The 17,758-nt window shown below is 46.0% G+C and overlaps 1 protein-coding gene across 3 annotated transcripts in view; it reads right to left on the bottom strand.

Annotated features, from left to right (window-relative positions):
- The window catches only part of AK9 (adenylate kinase 9), a 1,394,796-nt gene that overhangs the window by 288,053 nt on the left and 1,088,985 nt on the right, over positions 1 to 17,758 (bottom strand). For all 3 annotated transcript variants that reach the window (XM_086926806.1, XM_086926808.1, XM_086926807.1), the window contains exon 33: positions 2,243 to 2,449. In XM_086926806.1, coding sequence (XP_086782932.1) covers positions 2,243 to 2,449 — 207 coding nt within the window. The remainder of the gene's footprint in view (positions 1 to 2,242; positions 2,450 to 17,758) is intronic.

The raw sequence follows: 17,758 nt of genomic DNA, 5'->3' as shown, positions 1-17,758 counted from the left end.
ATTTTGGCTTTGATTTAGAAGTCAAATACCTTATATGTGAGGCCATGAAAAATGTATCCACTTCCTGAAGATTTCATTGGGTAGATGAGGGAACAAAGGTCGCAATGCCATGTTGTGCTTGATTTCCATCACTACAAGCACCAATAATATAGGTCTGTGCTGGAAATCTGTTTGTGAAAATTTGAGAAAGGCTGGAAGCCTGAAGGTGTTGGTATAGGCAGGGAAATGCTAAAAAAAAGACTCAGCACTCAGTAGCTCTGTGTCCGTGAGAAGAAACTGACTTCACAAAAATGTCAGGTGGATTTGTGACTGGCACTGAGGTAGCATCGCCAACTGGTACCCATAATGGGGACCTGCTGAGAATCCTCTGAATCCAGTCCAAGGCCTGGGAAGTTTTTATGATAAAGAACCTTCAGGATAGGCAATGTATTAAACACTGCGTATGTGTCTTTCCAGGGTGAGTGACAAAACAACTTAAATGTAAGGGTATGAAGAGTATGGTACAGCTTATTCATGAGACATCACTCAGCCTTGCCATAGTTCCATGGTTTTCATAATTTAATGCATTCTGCAGTAAGTAATTGGTTTACTTGATCAACTTTCACATCCTTTGTACATGGGGAGAATAAGTAGAGATAGCAAGGAAGACATAGATTTATAATGTGCTCCTGCTACCTTATGGCTGGGTGTCCTGGTGCTGGCTCCAAACAAAATGAGAAAAAAGTGTAAAAAAAAAATATGACTTGAACAAAACAGTTAATGAGAAAAGACACAGAAATTAATTAGTCCGGTTTGGTCGATAATAGCCATGTTTTATGATATTTTCAGAAAAGAAGCTGATCTTCAGTAGCCTTAAGTGTAGGAGAGGAAACACATTGTATGTGCTAGCTGTAAGTAGCATAAGGTTTGCATCGGTTGATAGTCAGAGAAGCTGTGAGGTATTAACTCAGGACCAATGCTATTGATGGTCCAGTGACAGAAGCAAAGGCACTTAAAGGTGGTACATTTGACTGTCCTTGCTGATCCTGCCGATTACTTAGGCCACAGCATTTTTCACCACCTGCTATCTACACAGAGGGCATTTAGGTAAACCAGCCTAGAATCATTACAGTAATTTAAGTGTACGGAGATAGTGACCTGACTAACTTTTTTGAAAAGACGAGGTATACTTTTCCTAAATTGGATGCAACTATATTCACTTTAGTTTTATAGGAGAAGCAAGAATCAAAAATAAAGTCCAGAGAATTGGAATGCAGTCACAAGGCAATTGCAGAGATAGTGTTTGAAGCTCTTCTCTCAGGTGAAAATGTCATCATCCACGTAGATGAGTAATTTGTATGTTATTCAGCTAAGAGAAATAGACGAAGCAATGAGAAGGGATCAATGCGCCAAAGGAGGCTAAGATCTGAACCAAGAGGAACATTGCAGAGAAGGATCATAAAAGAAGATGGGAAAGGGGAAGTGGAACAGCATCAGCACTGTCAGGCAGAGAAGGGCAAAGCAAATCAAGCAGACGGTCCGTCACTCAAATCCTATGGAGGCACTAAATTATGATGGAGTGGAGATTAGGTTTAATGTTTCAGATAGATGCAGTAGCATGAGAGTGACCATTCACCTCCATCCAAAGTAAGCTGGAGGTCATCAAGAACTGAAGTGAGGGAGGTCTCAATGCCATGCTTTGGTCTGATACCAGCTTGAGATGCATACAGAGTCTCTATGGTTTCACAAACAAGGGAAAGTTGGTCATTGGATATACTTTGAGTGAAATTAGGTGGAAAAGGCAGTAAAACTGTAGGGCTGAATTTGAAAAGTAGAGTGGAGTTGTATGGGCTTTTCAACAGAGGAATCATCATAGCTCTTTCCCCGCTGCAGAGACCACCCTCACACTCAAAGACTGAAAGTAGGTGGATTCATTTCCAGTAATGTTTCTTTACTGAGGACATTTGTTTCTAAAGAACAAGTCACATTGCTCTGCAATTTCTCATTTTTTAAATTATATCACCAACAAAACCTTGCAATTGACACGCTGTTAACTACTGGGTTCTAATCAGACAGATTTATGTGTAACCCACTGTACAGGTTTGCTAGCATTCTTATTGTAGGAATCTCTGTGGCATCTTAAAAGTAATAAGGTACCTTAAAAATAATCAAGAGCACACACTAATTGCAACTATCAGGGAGAACATGCTGCATTTCTGGTCTGTGCAATTCACTTAAATGAAATTAACTGGTTTAAGAATACCGTCACAGATTCTAAGGCAGCTGTGTCAGCTTCAAACTTTTCTCCAATTTCCGATCTCAGGCGCTCAATTGCATCTTCCTCCTGTTCTTCTGGCTCCTCTTCTTCTACCTCCTCTTCTGGGAATTCCTCTGCAAGAATATCCTCTGTGTCATCTTCTTCCTCTTCTTCCTCCTCTACCTCTTCATCAACTTCTGTATCATCCTTAGGCTACAGTAAATGGTACACAGTTACTAAATTGTCATTTGTGTAAGAAATTCAGTAATTTACAATGGTCTAGACAGATCATGTATAGAATGAGGTGTAACAATCTGCTTTAATTTTTGAAAAAATAAAATTATGCAATAATTTATAACAAATTTACCAAAAACCCTACAGCATGTGGGGTAGTTTCCTCATCATTCAAAACTTAAAATGGTGGCTCAGAACTTAAAATGATAAGCCTAAAATGACATCAAGGATGAATTACCACAATATGGAAACAAATGAACTGTAACCTTCATCTAAATTCCAACTGCTTATTCAGTAAATGTATAATGCATTTAATAGTTCGGTACTCTGATAGGTCTGCTAGGACAGGGAGGTAAATACAGAGGACACATGTCAGCAAAGGAAACACAAGTGAAGCTATTCAACACATGATGTTTCTCATGTGGTGAAAGCAGACAAAAAACAGACTAAGGTTGGGAAGGGAAACCGACTCTGAATTTTCCTGTCTGAGTTTGCCGTATGAAGTATGGCAGCCCCAGGCAGGAAAAAGAAAATGATATCCCCCAAGCACAGGGTAAAAACTCCCTGCATGCAAGGGTCATTATTTGTTTGTTTTTAACAAGCTCCAACTTTGGAAGTGTGGCTCTGGACTAAGCTATGCCTAAACGTGCATCTGCCTCACTGGCAGATGTGCTGAAGGCGCAGTGATTCCTAGCAAGTAGTGGGTGTGGGGGTAGCATCTCTAGATATGGCAGACAGTCCCCTCAAAGGAGTGAAGGGCAGGGCCTTCACTGACCTGGCAAGTGCCTGCCAAAGTCTAAACGACCACAGTCATTTTCTTCAATGTTGAGTCCCAGCCTGTCTCTGGCTATTTTATTTGGATATGTGTGGTATGCTGGCATTCTTGACTTCGGATTTGCCTTTATTAGACATCAGTTTTGGACCAAGATCAGCTTAATTAACTCTAGTAGTTCTTGCTTTTCCAGCCTACCCAGTGTGACTTAGTTCTGCCTGTTGTCAGGGAATATTGATGAATACATCAGTCATACCAATGGTGCAAAATGGCACTGCATGCCGGCGTCACCCAGAAACTCCTCAGGAAACTACAGAACACCCTAAACACTGCACTCAGACTGGTCCTCAACGGCCCTTGCTGCAGTCACTTCACCGAAAACCTGCGAGAACTCCACGTTCTCCTAGTAAATAAAAGAGTCACTTTCAAGCTCCTCACACATGCCTACAAAGCCCTCCACGTCGCAGGACCAGCATATCTGAACCAGCGCCCTCATTTCACGTACCCACTAGACACCTCCGCTCTGCCCAACTGCCACTAGCCAATGTCCCACGGATCCGCAAGACCAGACCGGAGGAAGATTCTTCTCCTACCTCACTTCCAAGACCTGGAACACCCTTCCTCTCCACCTTAGGCAAGCCCCATCACAGACTCAATTCAGGAAGGAGCTCAAGACCTGGCTCTTTGACTGAACCCTAGCGCCCAGACTGATCAGCAGCCCCTCACCCCACCCATCAGCGCCTTGAGACCCTCACGGGTGAGTAGCCGCGCTTAACAAACCCTGATTGATTGATTGATGGTGGTTTTGTGATATTTACAAGCAGTCGGGGTCCCCGTAGAAGGCACTAGGTAAATTATTTAGTTACATATTTAGTTACCATGCCAAGACTCATGTGCTGTTGGGATGAACATCTGTTGGGATGCCCACAGAAATTAAAATCTGTTTTTGAAATCCGAAATTACCTTTTTAGGTCGAGCGTAGCGATGGACCTCGTGTATACTTTAGTATACAAATATGCGGACACGAGTCGGACGCGCGCATTGTCCGCCTCGGATTTGGCCTTGTGAGCGCGCTTTATGACCGCGCGCCTTAGGAGACACGCGCTGTGAACACGCGCGGCTCTTCTCGCACTTTCACTTTCACAGTGCGTGCCTCCTACAGTGCGCAGTCGCAGCCATTGTCTGCAATGGGTTTAGTAAGCTCGTCAGCAATGTGTCCGAGAGGACACGAGGTGGACGAAAGAAGTCGGGGCCCGCTGCAGCAGCTCGAGGCGCGTCAGCTCGACATAGGCTTGACAACACTATCAGTAAAGGAGGCACCGCAAGAGGCGACGCAGCAGCAGCGTGGACTGGAAGCACGTCATGGGCAAGTGCAGCTAGTTCCATTTTGCGGTTGTCAAACAGCTGTCAAATTAAGGACTGGTTTCCAAGATTCGATTACACTTGATGTCTTTCTTTGTGTGGCAGCTTTGTAGCCTAATGTGGGAATAATAATTAACCCCTGGCCACGTCGTCTTCCGCTGGTTTTTTTCCGAGTGCTGCTCCGTGCCCCGCGATGATTATTCACAAGGTAGGTAGGCCTGCTGCACGCGACCTCAAGGTCGGTGGTTGCTGCTCGTCCATGAAACTGCAGTCAGACACATAACACACCGCGGTGGGCCAGGGTCGGTGTATGGTTGTCACCGGAGCACGGGCGCCTCTTCGCTGAACTCTCACCACGTGGCGCATTATCATTCAGGGTGTTTTGTTTGAAGTTGTTGCCAGTGCTCTAAATGGGCAGGTACTATCCGAGTATCTGCACGTCCTTAATTTGAAAGGGAGATTCATACCTGCAAACTTATTTTACTCGAACACAATCTGCCAAGCCTGGGCTGCAAGTACATGGAATTTAAAGTAGTGATTCTAACGGGAAAAAAGCCTAACTCTTATAGAGGAAAGTTGCAATCCGCTGGTATGGGATTCGAACCTGTGACCTTGATTCTCTCACCCACAGTACAGGCGACAAGCATTGGCTCCTGCATAGTGGCAATTTGCACTATAATTGAGTGTAGGCTTCAGCAACAGGACTTGAAAAGCAGATACTCCGCCCATCTGCACTCCGCAAACCGCACCGTCTGCTCTGCGCACCTGACCTCTAACAGCGGCCAAAGGTGTGACGACAACCATGTGGGACCTGTGCAGCCCGACAGGAGCATGCACAGTCTTTAGAATGCCTCAGTGAGAATGTTCCCATGTCTCGCAGCTGCAACCCACCCACAGCACTTAGGAGCCGGCCAATTGACACGCATAGAATGGGTACTTTATAAAACTAGTTTGTATGTAGTGCTTCATTCTGCGCTTCTCCTTTCTAACCGCTGTAAATAACAGGCGTAACAATAAGCCCTTTCAGCAGTGCTAGCTCAGAACAGACAGTGGGGTCTCTAGATGTGAGTTTTAGGGGGAAGGAGCACACAGGGGGCCACAGATAAAAAAATGCACACATATATATATATATATATATATATACATTACTTTTCATTAAGTAGACTATCAATTAAACATTATTATAGTCCGCACAAGGGGCAAGGTCTTCGGATTGTCTCAGTCTGTCCCATTGTTGTCTTCACATCACTCTCTTCTGCAGTCTCTTTGTTAGACATTTACACTCCTTTTCTCCTCATATCTTTCTGAAATACTCAATCTGCGTATCTCACGCTGTCTTTCTCTCCAGCACCTTCTTTTTACATTCACTTTCACATACTTCCTCCCATCTCCTGCACTTCATCAATCCCCCCACGCACAACATACCCGCTCACCTACACGCACTGTATTTTCTTTAACTTTCACCCTGTCAGTATTTTGACAGCTGTGTTCATCCTTCACACGCTTTTGCACGTAATCCAAATTATTATTGGCACGCCAGGACATTGCTCTGTGTGCTCCGCGGAGAGGCCAAGGTTTGGATGAGCATGCGTTCAAAGCCCCTTTATATCACAGTGACAGGCACTGTGACAAAATTCACACTGCATTTTGACAGTCGTGGCCCACCCACAACATCAACCCACACACCTCCATAGAAACAACTCGTTTCACACTAGGCACTATATATGAGTAATACGTTGCATGAAAAACTACGGAAACACATCATCCCGAGAAAAGCAAATACTCTTAGGGAATGCAAGAGTAATTAAAACATGAAACTTAACAAGAACAGTATCTTTTCCGAGGCTGAGGCAGTTTCTGTTTTAGCTTATTCTGTCATATTTTCTTTTTATCTCAAGTTAGTGCTGGCTAATACCAGAACCACGTTATTAGAACTGGAAAACCCCTGGGTCTCAGCTCTGTATAAAAAACAATACAGTAGCCTGCCATTTAGACCCCCAGGATGCCATGTGTGCAGGATTTTACCGCCACTTTTGCGTTTTTATGTCAAAGCCAGGAAGCAAATTGAAGGAAACCAGCCAAAGGTAGTATTTTCCCCATTCGAAAATAAAACTTTAAAATGCAAATACAAACAAATCCCTTCAAAAGTTTTTGAGAGTTACGTCACCTAGTCACCAATGATTATCAAAGTAAATAGAGGCAGCATTTCAATGTTTAAAAATACAGAGGATTTTACACAGTTCAATATTCAAGTATAAGTTCCCTTTCTATCCAGGATTTTAAAACATGTGGAAAATGCGCGTGTGGTTCCCAGGGAGGAAACGGTGGCCACTGCGGCGCAGGGGGACCCTAACCTTTTTTTTGGGGGGGGGTGTCTAGTACTTCGGGGGGAGCCTTTTAAGCTCAAGGCGAATGCATATTTTTGATATATGGGAAAATCAGTGACTCCATCACATTCGGGAGGGTGGGGGAGCGGGGGGGGGGTATCATTTTGTGTTGCAATGCAGATGCTTCCCTGAGAAAGGTGCCAATCCTAACTCCAAGAAGCATTTTAGTTTTCGGCGGGGGCTGAAAGCAGAGGTCTCAGGGTGACCGCTCGAGAGACAGAGGGCGCAGTAGCACTCATCATGATGATAATGTGGTATTTGCTTAGTGCCAACTTGTCATGCATTTCGTCTTCGATGCACCGTATACAGAAGCTGCTATTGTAAACAATGAAATAATTGAGACCTCTCTCCGATGTGAAGTGTATGCCCCTAGGCGCTAGCGTCCTCCGCCTGAGAGTCTTAAGGCCATCCGTGGCACTCAAGGCGGCAGTCGATTGGGCGTGGGTGTGTGGGTAACTCCAAGGCTGATATGTTCCCCCCCCCAGCCCTCTCACTCTCTCCCCTCTCCCCCCCCCTTTCCATCTTGTCGATAAATGGCAGCGTTGTACATTTCCAGCACACATGATAAATCATGTAATTAGATCTGGCTGCTATGGCAACAGACAGCGGTCACCCGTCCGTTCAGGTGTTTATATGTTGTGAGCTAAACATTACTTGTAAACCCTTTTCATATGGGTTTTAAAAGGTGAACAATACTTCTCCGTGCTGAAGTGAAAGATATAATAAGCATTTGCAATGCAATAGATCTCGCATTACTAAATGTTTGAGCTATTGGCGTTGCATTATTATTAACAATGCCAATAGCTCAAACTTTAACAATGCGAGACCAATTGCATTGCAAATGCTTTTTAGGGCGAGCTGGAGTTGGGCATGCGTAGCATGCGGTCAGCTCGCCAACTATTGTTTTCAGTTTCCTGGGAATCTGAGACAAGGTTCACGGCCGGCACATATCCTATCTCAGATTCCCAGGAAGTCAGCCATGCAGTCGCGCGCGCACACATACACACAGCCACACTCACACACACACACATACACAGGCAGGCACACACACACACACACACAAACTGCATACACACACACTCTCCCCCCCCCCCCCCCCCCCCCCCTTACCTCACCGGGCTCTTTTCTTGCTGGAATCCCTGTTTTCTTGTGGGCTCCTTCTGCCCGGCTCCCGATGGATGGATTAATGGGCGGGCAGGCGCGACGCGGCCAGGGGCTCCTGTGCCTTCCATCACCTCTTGTACGCCATCAGCAAGCAGAGCCGGAGAAGCGGCCAAGAACACTCTGCGCCTGCGCAGAAGTGCGTGCGCCCGCCTGACGTCACTTAGAGGCTGAACCTTACGGTAGGCAGACGCGGGCGGCAGGGTCCCTCTGACCAGATTCAGATCCTCTTTCACCGCCGCTCCTGTCCAAAGAATCGGATCGCGCCGCGCGCCTCGTGAGCAGTTCCTTTGGAATGCAGGGGGAGTCTGCTGTTCACGAGGCGCGCAGCACTGATAAGCAGGCTGGTTAGTTCTATACATTACGGACATTAATACTGGTCTGCTGTCAGAGTAGCAGCGCGCGTAATTTTTTTTACTTTTATGATATAAACAAGTGTTTTTTTTAAAAAGTTTCAAGTAGTACCATATCCGCGTAATTAATGCCATGCTAATACTTTAATTTCTTTAGCAAGCAAGCATGAGCACTTTAGAGATTCACATGCCTGGCGTCTGAGTACAGCACTGAACCGTGTACGTTGAAAGTAGTTTCGTATGATGAGTTTTCCGCATACCTCATGGGCACGAAACCTTCTGTTTGTAAAATGACCTAATGATGTCAACATTTTGCAAGACTACTTTAATCCATGCAAGTGAATCATCGACTTCATCATGGGGTAGACGGTGTTTGCGGATGTTTCTATTGAATTTATCTAAATACATTAGTAGGAGAGGGAGTTAATATACGCTGTTACGGTACGTTCACGACTGAAGGAGTGTGATGGTTAGTAGCTGTGTTACTGTAGTTGGCAGCACTGACAGTGGCAATGGCCAATGCATGCGGAAGTGAGCAGAGTCAATTAAGCTGCATTCATATAGGAATACGTTTTAAGTGCTACGTGGCTGTCTTCATTCTCTCGTGTACCCCCCTTTACTTCTCTCCTTTACTTCTCTCCTTTGCTGGTGTCCCTAGATCCTTATTCTCACTCTCCAGTTCTCTTTTTTGCCTATCTCTCACTATTCCTCTTTCTCTCTCTCTCTTCCCTTTCTCCCCGTCTCCTTTCTTTTGTTGTTCTCACTTCTTTGCATTGCTTTCTTCCCCGCTCTCCAAGCTTCTTTTGCAGTCCTTCTTTCTGCTGCATCATGCCTCTTTCTGCATTGATGTCAAGTGCTCCCTGACAGGTGAGACACATGCAGACATTCCTGTTTTCTTTAACCCAATAGAACATGTTTTTAAAGGCCTATTCCTGCAACGGAAAATACAAAACTTCAAAGTGCTAGAATGAGTCTGAAGGTGTCACATAGCACTCCTTTGTTTTGTGAGCTATTATAAAATTTACAAGCATGCCTAATACAGATATTAGTTGTATTTATATAGCGCCATCAGTGGATATATGGCACTAGGCAGGTCTATTGTATGCCCCTCTCTTGTTGAGATAATGCTCAAGTTTACTTTGAGTTATATTGGAGCATGTCATTCTGAAAGAATGTGCACACTATTATATACAATCTAAGGCACGTAAATACAACACATATCGCATTACAAATACTATAGGTGTCACATTTGCGAAACTTACAACTATTGGCATTGTAAATGACAAAGCTATTAATTTTACTATTTTCAAAACCAACACATTAATACAATATTTGTCATTTACAATACCAATAGCTCAAACTTTCCTAATGCGAGACCTATTGCATTGCAAATGCTTGTTTAACTATGTTTTACTATACTGCTACAGCAGAGCTCACACTATAAGTGATAGTATTACTTAGATACTTCTCTGTCACAGGAAGATGTATTTCACTATCCCTTTTGAAATTGCCAAAATATATAACTCTGCTACAGATCTGCACAGCAGTAAACTGTGAAAATCGGTGTGTTCACTGTTACAATTTAAAATGACAACCTTTAACTCTTCATTTGGGAAATCTCACAATTTTATACAGGAGTAGGATATAGAACTAGAAATTAAAACTATAGTCTACCATTGGTTCGGTCTCAACAACCCTTTAGAGAAAGTAATGGCGCCTGTCATTTGGCTTTTTCATGCAAAAAGACCAGTTAATTCACTCTAATGAAATGCGGTGTGTGAACTGCAAAACTGAATACAATCTATAGTTTCTAGGAATCAAGGAAAGACTCTGTATTAGTAAGGTGTTAAGATACAACCAAAACAGAACCAAAGGAAATAAAAAATGGAAGCATGTTCAAAGAAAGGAAAGGAACTGCATTATGAACAATTCTATGAAGACAGACTATTCACGGGAGATCGAGGATCAAAAGAAAAAGACAGAAAGTGCAAGTATCAAATTACAGCACAAAACAGAGCAGTGCAGCGCTTTAATAAGAGTAGTGTGGAATATGGTGGAGTATTTACCATGTTCAGTAACCATCGATCATCTCAGCGCAGACCACTGTTACAACCTATTGGATGAGCTAGACAGTTTTGCTCTCCCCCCTGCTGCCATGGTGGTTACATTGAGGATTTTACAACAGCATATCCCAGCCTATAAAGACTGCAAAGCCCTAGAGCAGACCAATTCAGATTCTGTATCAGGGTCTTTTCAGGATGATCCTCGGTGCCTATTATTCTGACTCCACTGCACATAGTGATTGTTCCTGGATGGCTATGACAAAGTACAATCTTTGCTCTTGCCTTAGCCTGCTTATAGCTCACTCTAGCTTCTGGCATCTGCTGAAAGGATAGCTCCCCTTGCTTCTCTCTCTCAAGAGCCATGTTTCTGTCCCCTTTTCAGCTGCTGGGGCTCCCACATTGAACCATTCATCGTCTTCGCTAGGGCTTCAGTGATCCAGTGATCTGTTACCTCTATCACTTCTGCTCCCCTGGATCACCATGGCTGCAACTTTGCTGATGTTGTGACAATGCCGCCCCTCTCTCCCTTCACTTCCTTACATGGATTCAGCCGTTGTTGTTGGCCCCAAACCATACAAGCTTGGATATACCTCCCATCTCAGGTATGCGATACTAGACTACAAGGGCCAAACTGTGATTAACAGCACACCTGAACTATTGGAAAGGAAGTGCACTCTTTGGTAGGGATCTGAGTACTTGGTGTCTCATCAGGGGTTGTATTTAGTAGTTTATATTGTTGCATCGACCTTTGCTTCACGAATGGTGGAACAATAAATATGATTTGGTTGGTACGTACTGTACATGTTTGTCATGAATGCTTTGTATTGCTGTTTCACAGCTGGTAAACATACTAAATGGTGTTTTCTTTCGGTGGGTGAAATTTGTTACACAGACACAAAATTTTGAGCAATTTGAAAGAGTTAGTGCATTTAGCATTGCACTGTTTGATTCTAAAACTTGTTTTTTAAAAAAATGCAAATAAAAAGATTTATAATAAAAAAGCTTTGAGCAATTCAGTCCCTTTCCACAGGTTTCACATCTAACTGCCCTGGATTTGCAAAAAATGTGAAATGCAGGCAGAATGCCCTGCAGCACATATCCCATTCGGCACAATGAGAAATGCACAGAAGAACAAGTTACTTACCTTCGGTAACGCTTTTCTGGTGGATGCAGTATCTGCCTGTGGATTCCTCACCTTGTGATTCCTCACCTTGTGAATATCCCCCTGCGTCAGCAACATTTGGAACGACGTCACAGAAGCACTGCATCGCGCGCGCTCCGCTGATGTCACCGACTCCATAATAGGCTCACGTCGGCGTGATGACATCGGTTCCGTTCTTTTTTCCGTGCCTTCGAGGCATACGGACGGATCAACAACAGTAGATATACACACAATGTACATAGCACCAAATATTCAAAGTAACACAGACAGTGGGTAGCCAATGCAGGAAAGCAATTATAATAACACATTTCCTTTGACAATAAAATATTAACATTACAGTAAATCAGGTCTAGAAGAGTGGACAACGGGGAGGCGGGTGGGTCAGTGAGGAATCCACAGGCAGATACTGTATACACCAGACAAAGCGTTACCGAAGGTAAGTAACTTGTTTTTCTGATTGATACATCTGCCAGTGGATTCCTACCTTGTGAATAGAGTCCCACAGCAGTCCCCACTCCTGGAGGATGGCGTCCACTCTCCAATACCAGAAAATCCAGGAGGACAGAACGTGCAAAGTGGCCGTCCCTCCTCACTTCGGAATCCAAGCAGTAATGCTTTGCGAAAGTGTGGAGGGAAGCGCAAGTCGCTGTTCTACAAATGTCCTCTACAGGTACACCCCTAGACAAAGCAGATGTAGCAGACCTTGCTCTAGTGGAATGAGCTCTTAAATCTTTAAGAGGTTCCTTACCCGCCAGAGAGTAGCATATCTTGATACACAAGACAATCCATCTCGACAGCGTGCGCTTGTGCACCGCCTTGCCTCTTCTGGCTCCAACAAAACCAACAAAGAGCTGGTCATCCACTCTGAACTCGGTGTGTCGGAAGTCTCTCCTCCTCCTTGGAAGGGTGAGGGGGAGGATAGAAGATAGGAAGGGTAATGGACTGCCCTAGATGGAAGGGAGTTATCACCTTAGGCAGAAAAGCAGCCCTGGTCCTGAGGACCATTCGTTCAGCATGAATGGTCAAGAATGGGGGCCTTGAACTAAGAGCTTGAAGCTCACTTACCCTCCTTGCCGAGGTAATTGCAATAAGGAAGACCGTTTAAAAGGACAACAGTCTCAAGGGACACTTGTGCAAAGGTTCAAAAGGTGAACCCATCAAGAAAGTAGGTACAAGGTTCAAGTCCCATTGAGGCACAATAAAGGGAGTAGGTGGAAATGTATTTGTAAGGCCCTTTAGAAACCTAAAAAACAATAGGAGATTTAAATAAGGACTGCTGATCCGGCAGGCAAAGGAATGCCGACAAAGCAGAAAAGTAACCTTTCACTGTAGCTACAGCAAACCCTTGCTGAGCCAAAGAAAGCGCAAATTGAAGAATGTCAGACAAACAAGCCTTCAAAGGGTCAAAGGATTTCTCCCCACACCAAGAGACAAACTTGGACCACCTATAAGAATAGATAGACTTGGTGGAATGATGCCTGGCTGATAATATGACATCCACCACATCATGTGGGAGAGAAAAAGAATTCAGGTTGCCCCGTTCAATCTCCAGGCACGAAGGTGTAAGGTCTTTAGGTGGGGGTGTAGAACCTGCCCCTTCATCTGAGAGAGAAGATCTGCCCTGAGAGGGAGACGGAGCGGCGGACACGAGGAGAGGTGGAGAAGATCTGTGTACCACACCCTTCTTGGCCAATCCAGGGCAATCAATATGACTTGGGCCCGATCTTGGCGAATCTTCCTCAGAACCCGAGGAATCAAGGGTATGGGAGGAAACGGGTAAAGGAGTTTTGAGTCCCAACTCAACTGAAATGCGTCCCCCAAAGCTCCCTGCATCGGATGCTGGAGACTGCAGAATGACGGGCAGTGAGCATTCTTGTAACTGGCAAATAGGTCCACCCGAGGAGTCCCCCACGTCCGAAAGACGTGACGAACCACCTCCGGATGAAGCCGCCACTCGTGATCGGCTGAGAACTGCCAACTGAGACTGTCTGCACGCAAGTTCAGAACCCCGGCCAGATGATTTGCCATCAGAAATATCCAATGGTCCTGAACCTAGGACCAGAGACGCAGAGCCTCTCTGCAAAGGCACCGCGACCCCACTCCTCCCTGCTTGTTGACATACCACATCGCAGTAGCGTTGTCCGTCAGGACCTGAACTAACTGACCGCAAAGGGAAGGGAGGAAGGCCTTGAGCGGTAAACGTATTGCCCACAACTCTAAAAGGTTGATGTGAAGCAACCTTTCCTCTGGAGACCAAAGACCCTTCATCTCCAGATCCCCCAGATGAGCACCCCACCTAGAGTGGATGTATCCGTTATTACTATGGCCACCGACGGAGGTAGATGGAGGGGCCTTACTTGAGACAGATTGCCCTCCACGCTCCACCAAGACAGATGCGCTGCAGCTTCTCTGGAGATCCTTACTGACTCCCTGAGATCTCTGTTGTGCTGATACCACTGCCTGCGGAGGCACCACCGGAGTGCCCTCATGTGCCAGCGTGCATGGTTTACCAACAAAATGCAAGAAGCCATCAGACCGAGCAGACGGAGGACCTTCAGGACTGGAATGACCGCTCCAATGTAAAACAAAGGAATCATTTCCTGTATGTCGCGAATCCTTTGAGGAGGAGGGAATGCCCGACACACAGTTGTATCCAGTACAGCACCTATGAACAGGTTGCACTGGAAGGGCACTAGGTGAGATTTGGGTACATTTATCGAAAAACCCAATCTGAACAACAACTGAGTTGTGACTTGCAGATGATGGAGCACCTTCTCTGGGGATTCTGCCTTGAATAGCCAATCATCCAGATAAGGGAAAACTGGTATCCCTGATCTTCTGAGATGTGCCGCCACCACAGCCATCACCTTGGTGAAGACTCGAGGCGCAGTAGTAAGACCAAACGGAAGGACCGCAAACTGGAAATGCTTCAATCCCACCGTAAAATGGCGATACTTCCTGTGCGACTTCAGGATGGGGATGTGGAAATATGCATCCTGCAAGTCGATCAAGACCATCCAGTCTTCTTCCAGCAGCACTTGAAGAACCTGCGCAAGGGTGAGCATCTTGGACTTCTCCTGCTTCGGAAAGAGGTTCAAGACCCTGAGATCCAGGATTGGACAAAGTCTGCCATCTTTCTTGGGGATCAGGAAATACTGGGAGTAGCATCCCGGACCCCTTTCCTGTTCCGGAACCACCTCTCAGTCTCAGTTCTCAGTAAGGCCAGGACTTCTTCCTGCAGGAGTAGCAGGTGGTCCTCCGAGCAAAACCCTTGGCAAGGAGGGTAATTCGGAGGGAACTCCCGGAAGGGAACCGCATACCCATTCTCCACGAAATTGAGAACCCAAAGGTCCGATGTGACCAGTTCCCAATCTCGTAGAAAATAGATAAGCCGACCCCCCACAGGACCCGCATGATCCGGAATGGCGGATCTAGGGCTGCTTTGCTGATGTTGGAGGGGGGCGGGGAGAGGAAGAGGAGGAGGAGGAGGAAGCTTGACGTCCTCGAGGACGAGCTCTTTGTTTGCCCCTGTATGACTTATACAGTGGATTTTGCTGTTGTTGCTGCTGTTCCGTCGGCTTGCAGGGTCAAATGGAGGACCTCCCAAAACCCCTAAACCTTTTGCCAACATTTCCCCATGATTGTAAACTCAAGGATCTGGCCATAGCTTTGCTGTCTTTGAATCTCTCCAACGCAGCATCAGCCTTTTTTCCCGAAAAGGCCCGAGCCATCAAAAGGTAGATCCATTAAGGCAGCCTGGACATCCGCAGAGAATTCAGAGGACTTCAACCAGGCCGCTCTTCTGGTGGCAACTGAAGATCCCATTACTCTCGCCACCGAGTCAGCTGTGTCCAACCCACTCTGGATGACCTGCCGAGCAGCAGCTTCAGTGTCAACAAGCACCTCGTTAAAAAAAATTCTGTCCTCCTCTGAAATTTTAGGAACTAGCTGTTTCACAGAATCCATCAAAGCATGGATATAACGCCCCAAGAGGCATGTAGCATTTGTTGACTTGAGAGCCATACTCGCCGATGAAAAGACTTTCTTTGCGGCTTGGTCCTGCTTTTTAGATTCCTTGTCCCCAGGCACCTGAGGGAAAGCACCTGCGGATTTCTTGGAGCAGGCAGCCTGTACCACCAAACTCTCCGGCAAAGGATGCGAAGATAAAATGTCTGGGTCACCAGGAGCCACCCTGTATCTTCTCGCAACAGCTTTTGAAACAGCAAGAGCTGTAAGAGGTCTATTCCACACCTCTAAGATTGGTTCCGTCAAAGCTTCATTGAAAGGAAGCATGGGGTCTACAACAGAAGATGGAGAGTGGAGGATTTCTGTCAAAATATTCAACTTTTTACTCTACAGTAGGTAGAGGTAAATTCAAAAGATCCGCCGCCTTCCTGATGACTACATGATATGGACAAAAGATACTATAAAAGGGGGGCAAGGGAAATATTTATCGACCTAGTGTCCCATTCCCCTGTTCTATAACGTAAACTACAAAAGAGAGAGACTAGGTCTAAAGTGTGTGTTAATACAGCAGTTGCTAGTACACCTATTGGTCCTGACGAAAGCCGGAAAGTTACTCCAAACTGGCTGAAACATGTTGACCGATCTGCACAGCGCCACTCTATAGTTATAATTTTTCTATGTGGGCGTGGTTTTAACCTTGACACTTAGACAATTTTCATTAAACACACTTTTTGTCTAAGTAGTCAATTTTAGCTTCACTTTTCACCTGAGCACTGCACTTAATCATCTCTCCACTTTTTGAATACTATCTTGGCTAGAGTGTACTTACAGATCCATATCCGCACCATCTTCTGGATGGTTGGGGCGGCATCAGGATCATGTACCAACTCCCACATGACGATACTCCGCCAATAAGGGTGGTCGGATGGGAATTTCTCAGCCTGATATGATTCATTCTGTATAGTTGTTAGTCATCAGCCTCTGTATTAACACACACTTTAGACCTAGTCTCTCTCTTTTGTAGTTTACATGATATGGAGCCACATCTTTAGAAGGGGCATCCATGACGGAGGCTAACTCCCAATCCAGAGATAGTTCCAGTCCACTAGCCTCACTTAAGTCATCAGAGAAATCCTCTGATTCCTGCAGCTCACCCTCTTCCATCTCGGCTTCTCTGTATCTTTGCTCCTCCAGAAGTCGCTGAGCCTCACGCCTCGACCTCTCCTTCGGGAACGGCGTCGGTGGATCCAGAATCGACTCCGACGGAGCCGGAGCCGGCATCGAGCTCGGAGCCGGTGGACCAGGCCGCTGATCTCGAGGTCGAACCGGAACCGGCGCCGGTGACGAATGAGAGGTCGAGGCGTGAGGCTCAGCGACTTCTGGAGGAGCAAAGATACAGTGACGAAGGCATCGGCGTCGAAGGCTTCGGCGGCGCTGAGAAATGCCAAGGCGGCGTCGGAGCCGGCATAAATGGCATGAACGGCGCCGGAGCATAAGACTGGGGGACTCCCAGATTAAATGCCATTGGACCCTTGGGATCAGCCGGTGCTCCAGAGGGGTACAAGGCTCTTGTATAGACACCATACATAGCGTTTAAAAACTGTGTAGGGTCTTGTCCTGGGCCCGGAAAAGGAGGGGCTGCTCTCGAGGAAGCACCAGATTCTCCTCATCTTCAGGTTGGTGAGCCAGAGTCATCAAACCCTCAGGCCGTGGAGCCTTTTCCTCCTCTCGAGCTGGAGATCGAGTCGGCGCCAGAGAGGGATTCGACACCGGGGCCGGTGAATGCTCCGGCTACTCCATGGGTGTAGCTTCACCTTCCGGATCCAGAACCTCTGGAGAAGGAGATACATCATCCTTACGATGACTTGTCACTGGCGAATTTGGTCTCGAATCCGAATCCTTCCCAGAATGGTGTCGAGAACCATGCTTCCTCTTCTTATGCTTCTTTTTAGTCGACCTGGAAGCATGCCCCGATGACGACCTCGAGGGCGACTTCGAACGAGACCTCGACCTCGACTGCCTCGATCGCGACCTCAAGCTCTTCCTGTCCTTTTTACCTTTT

This window comes from Lissotriton vulgaris, chromosome 6 (assembly GCF_964263255.1).
Source record: "Lissotriton vulgaris chromosome 6, aLisVul1.2, whole genome shotgun sequence".
Taxonomy (NCBI): Eukaryota; Metazoa; Chordata; class Amphibia; order Caudata; family Salamandridae; genus Lissotriton; species Lissotriton vulgaris.
This window is presented reverse-complemented; position numbering and strand designations above follow the sequence as displayed.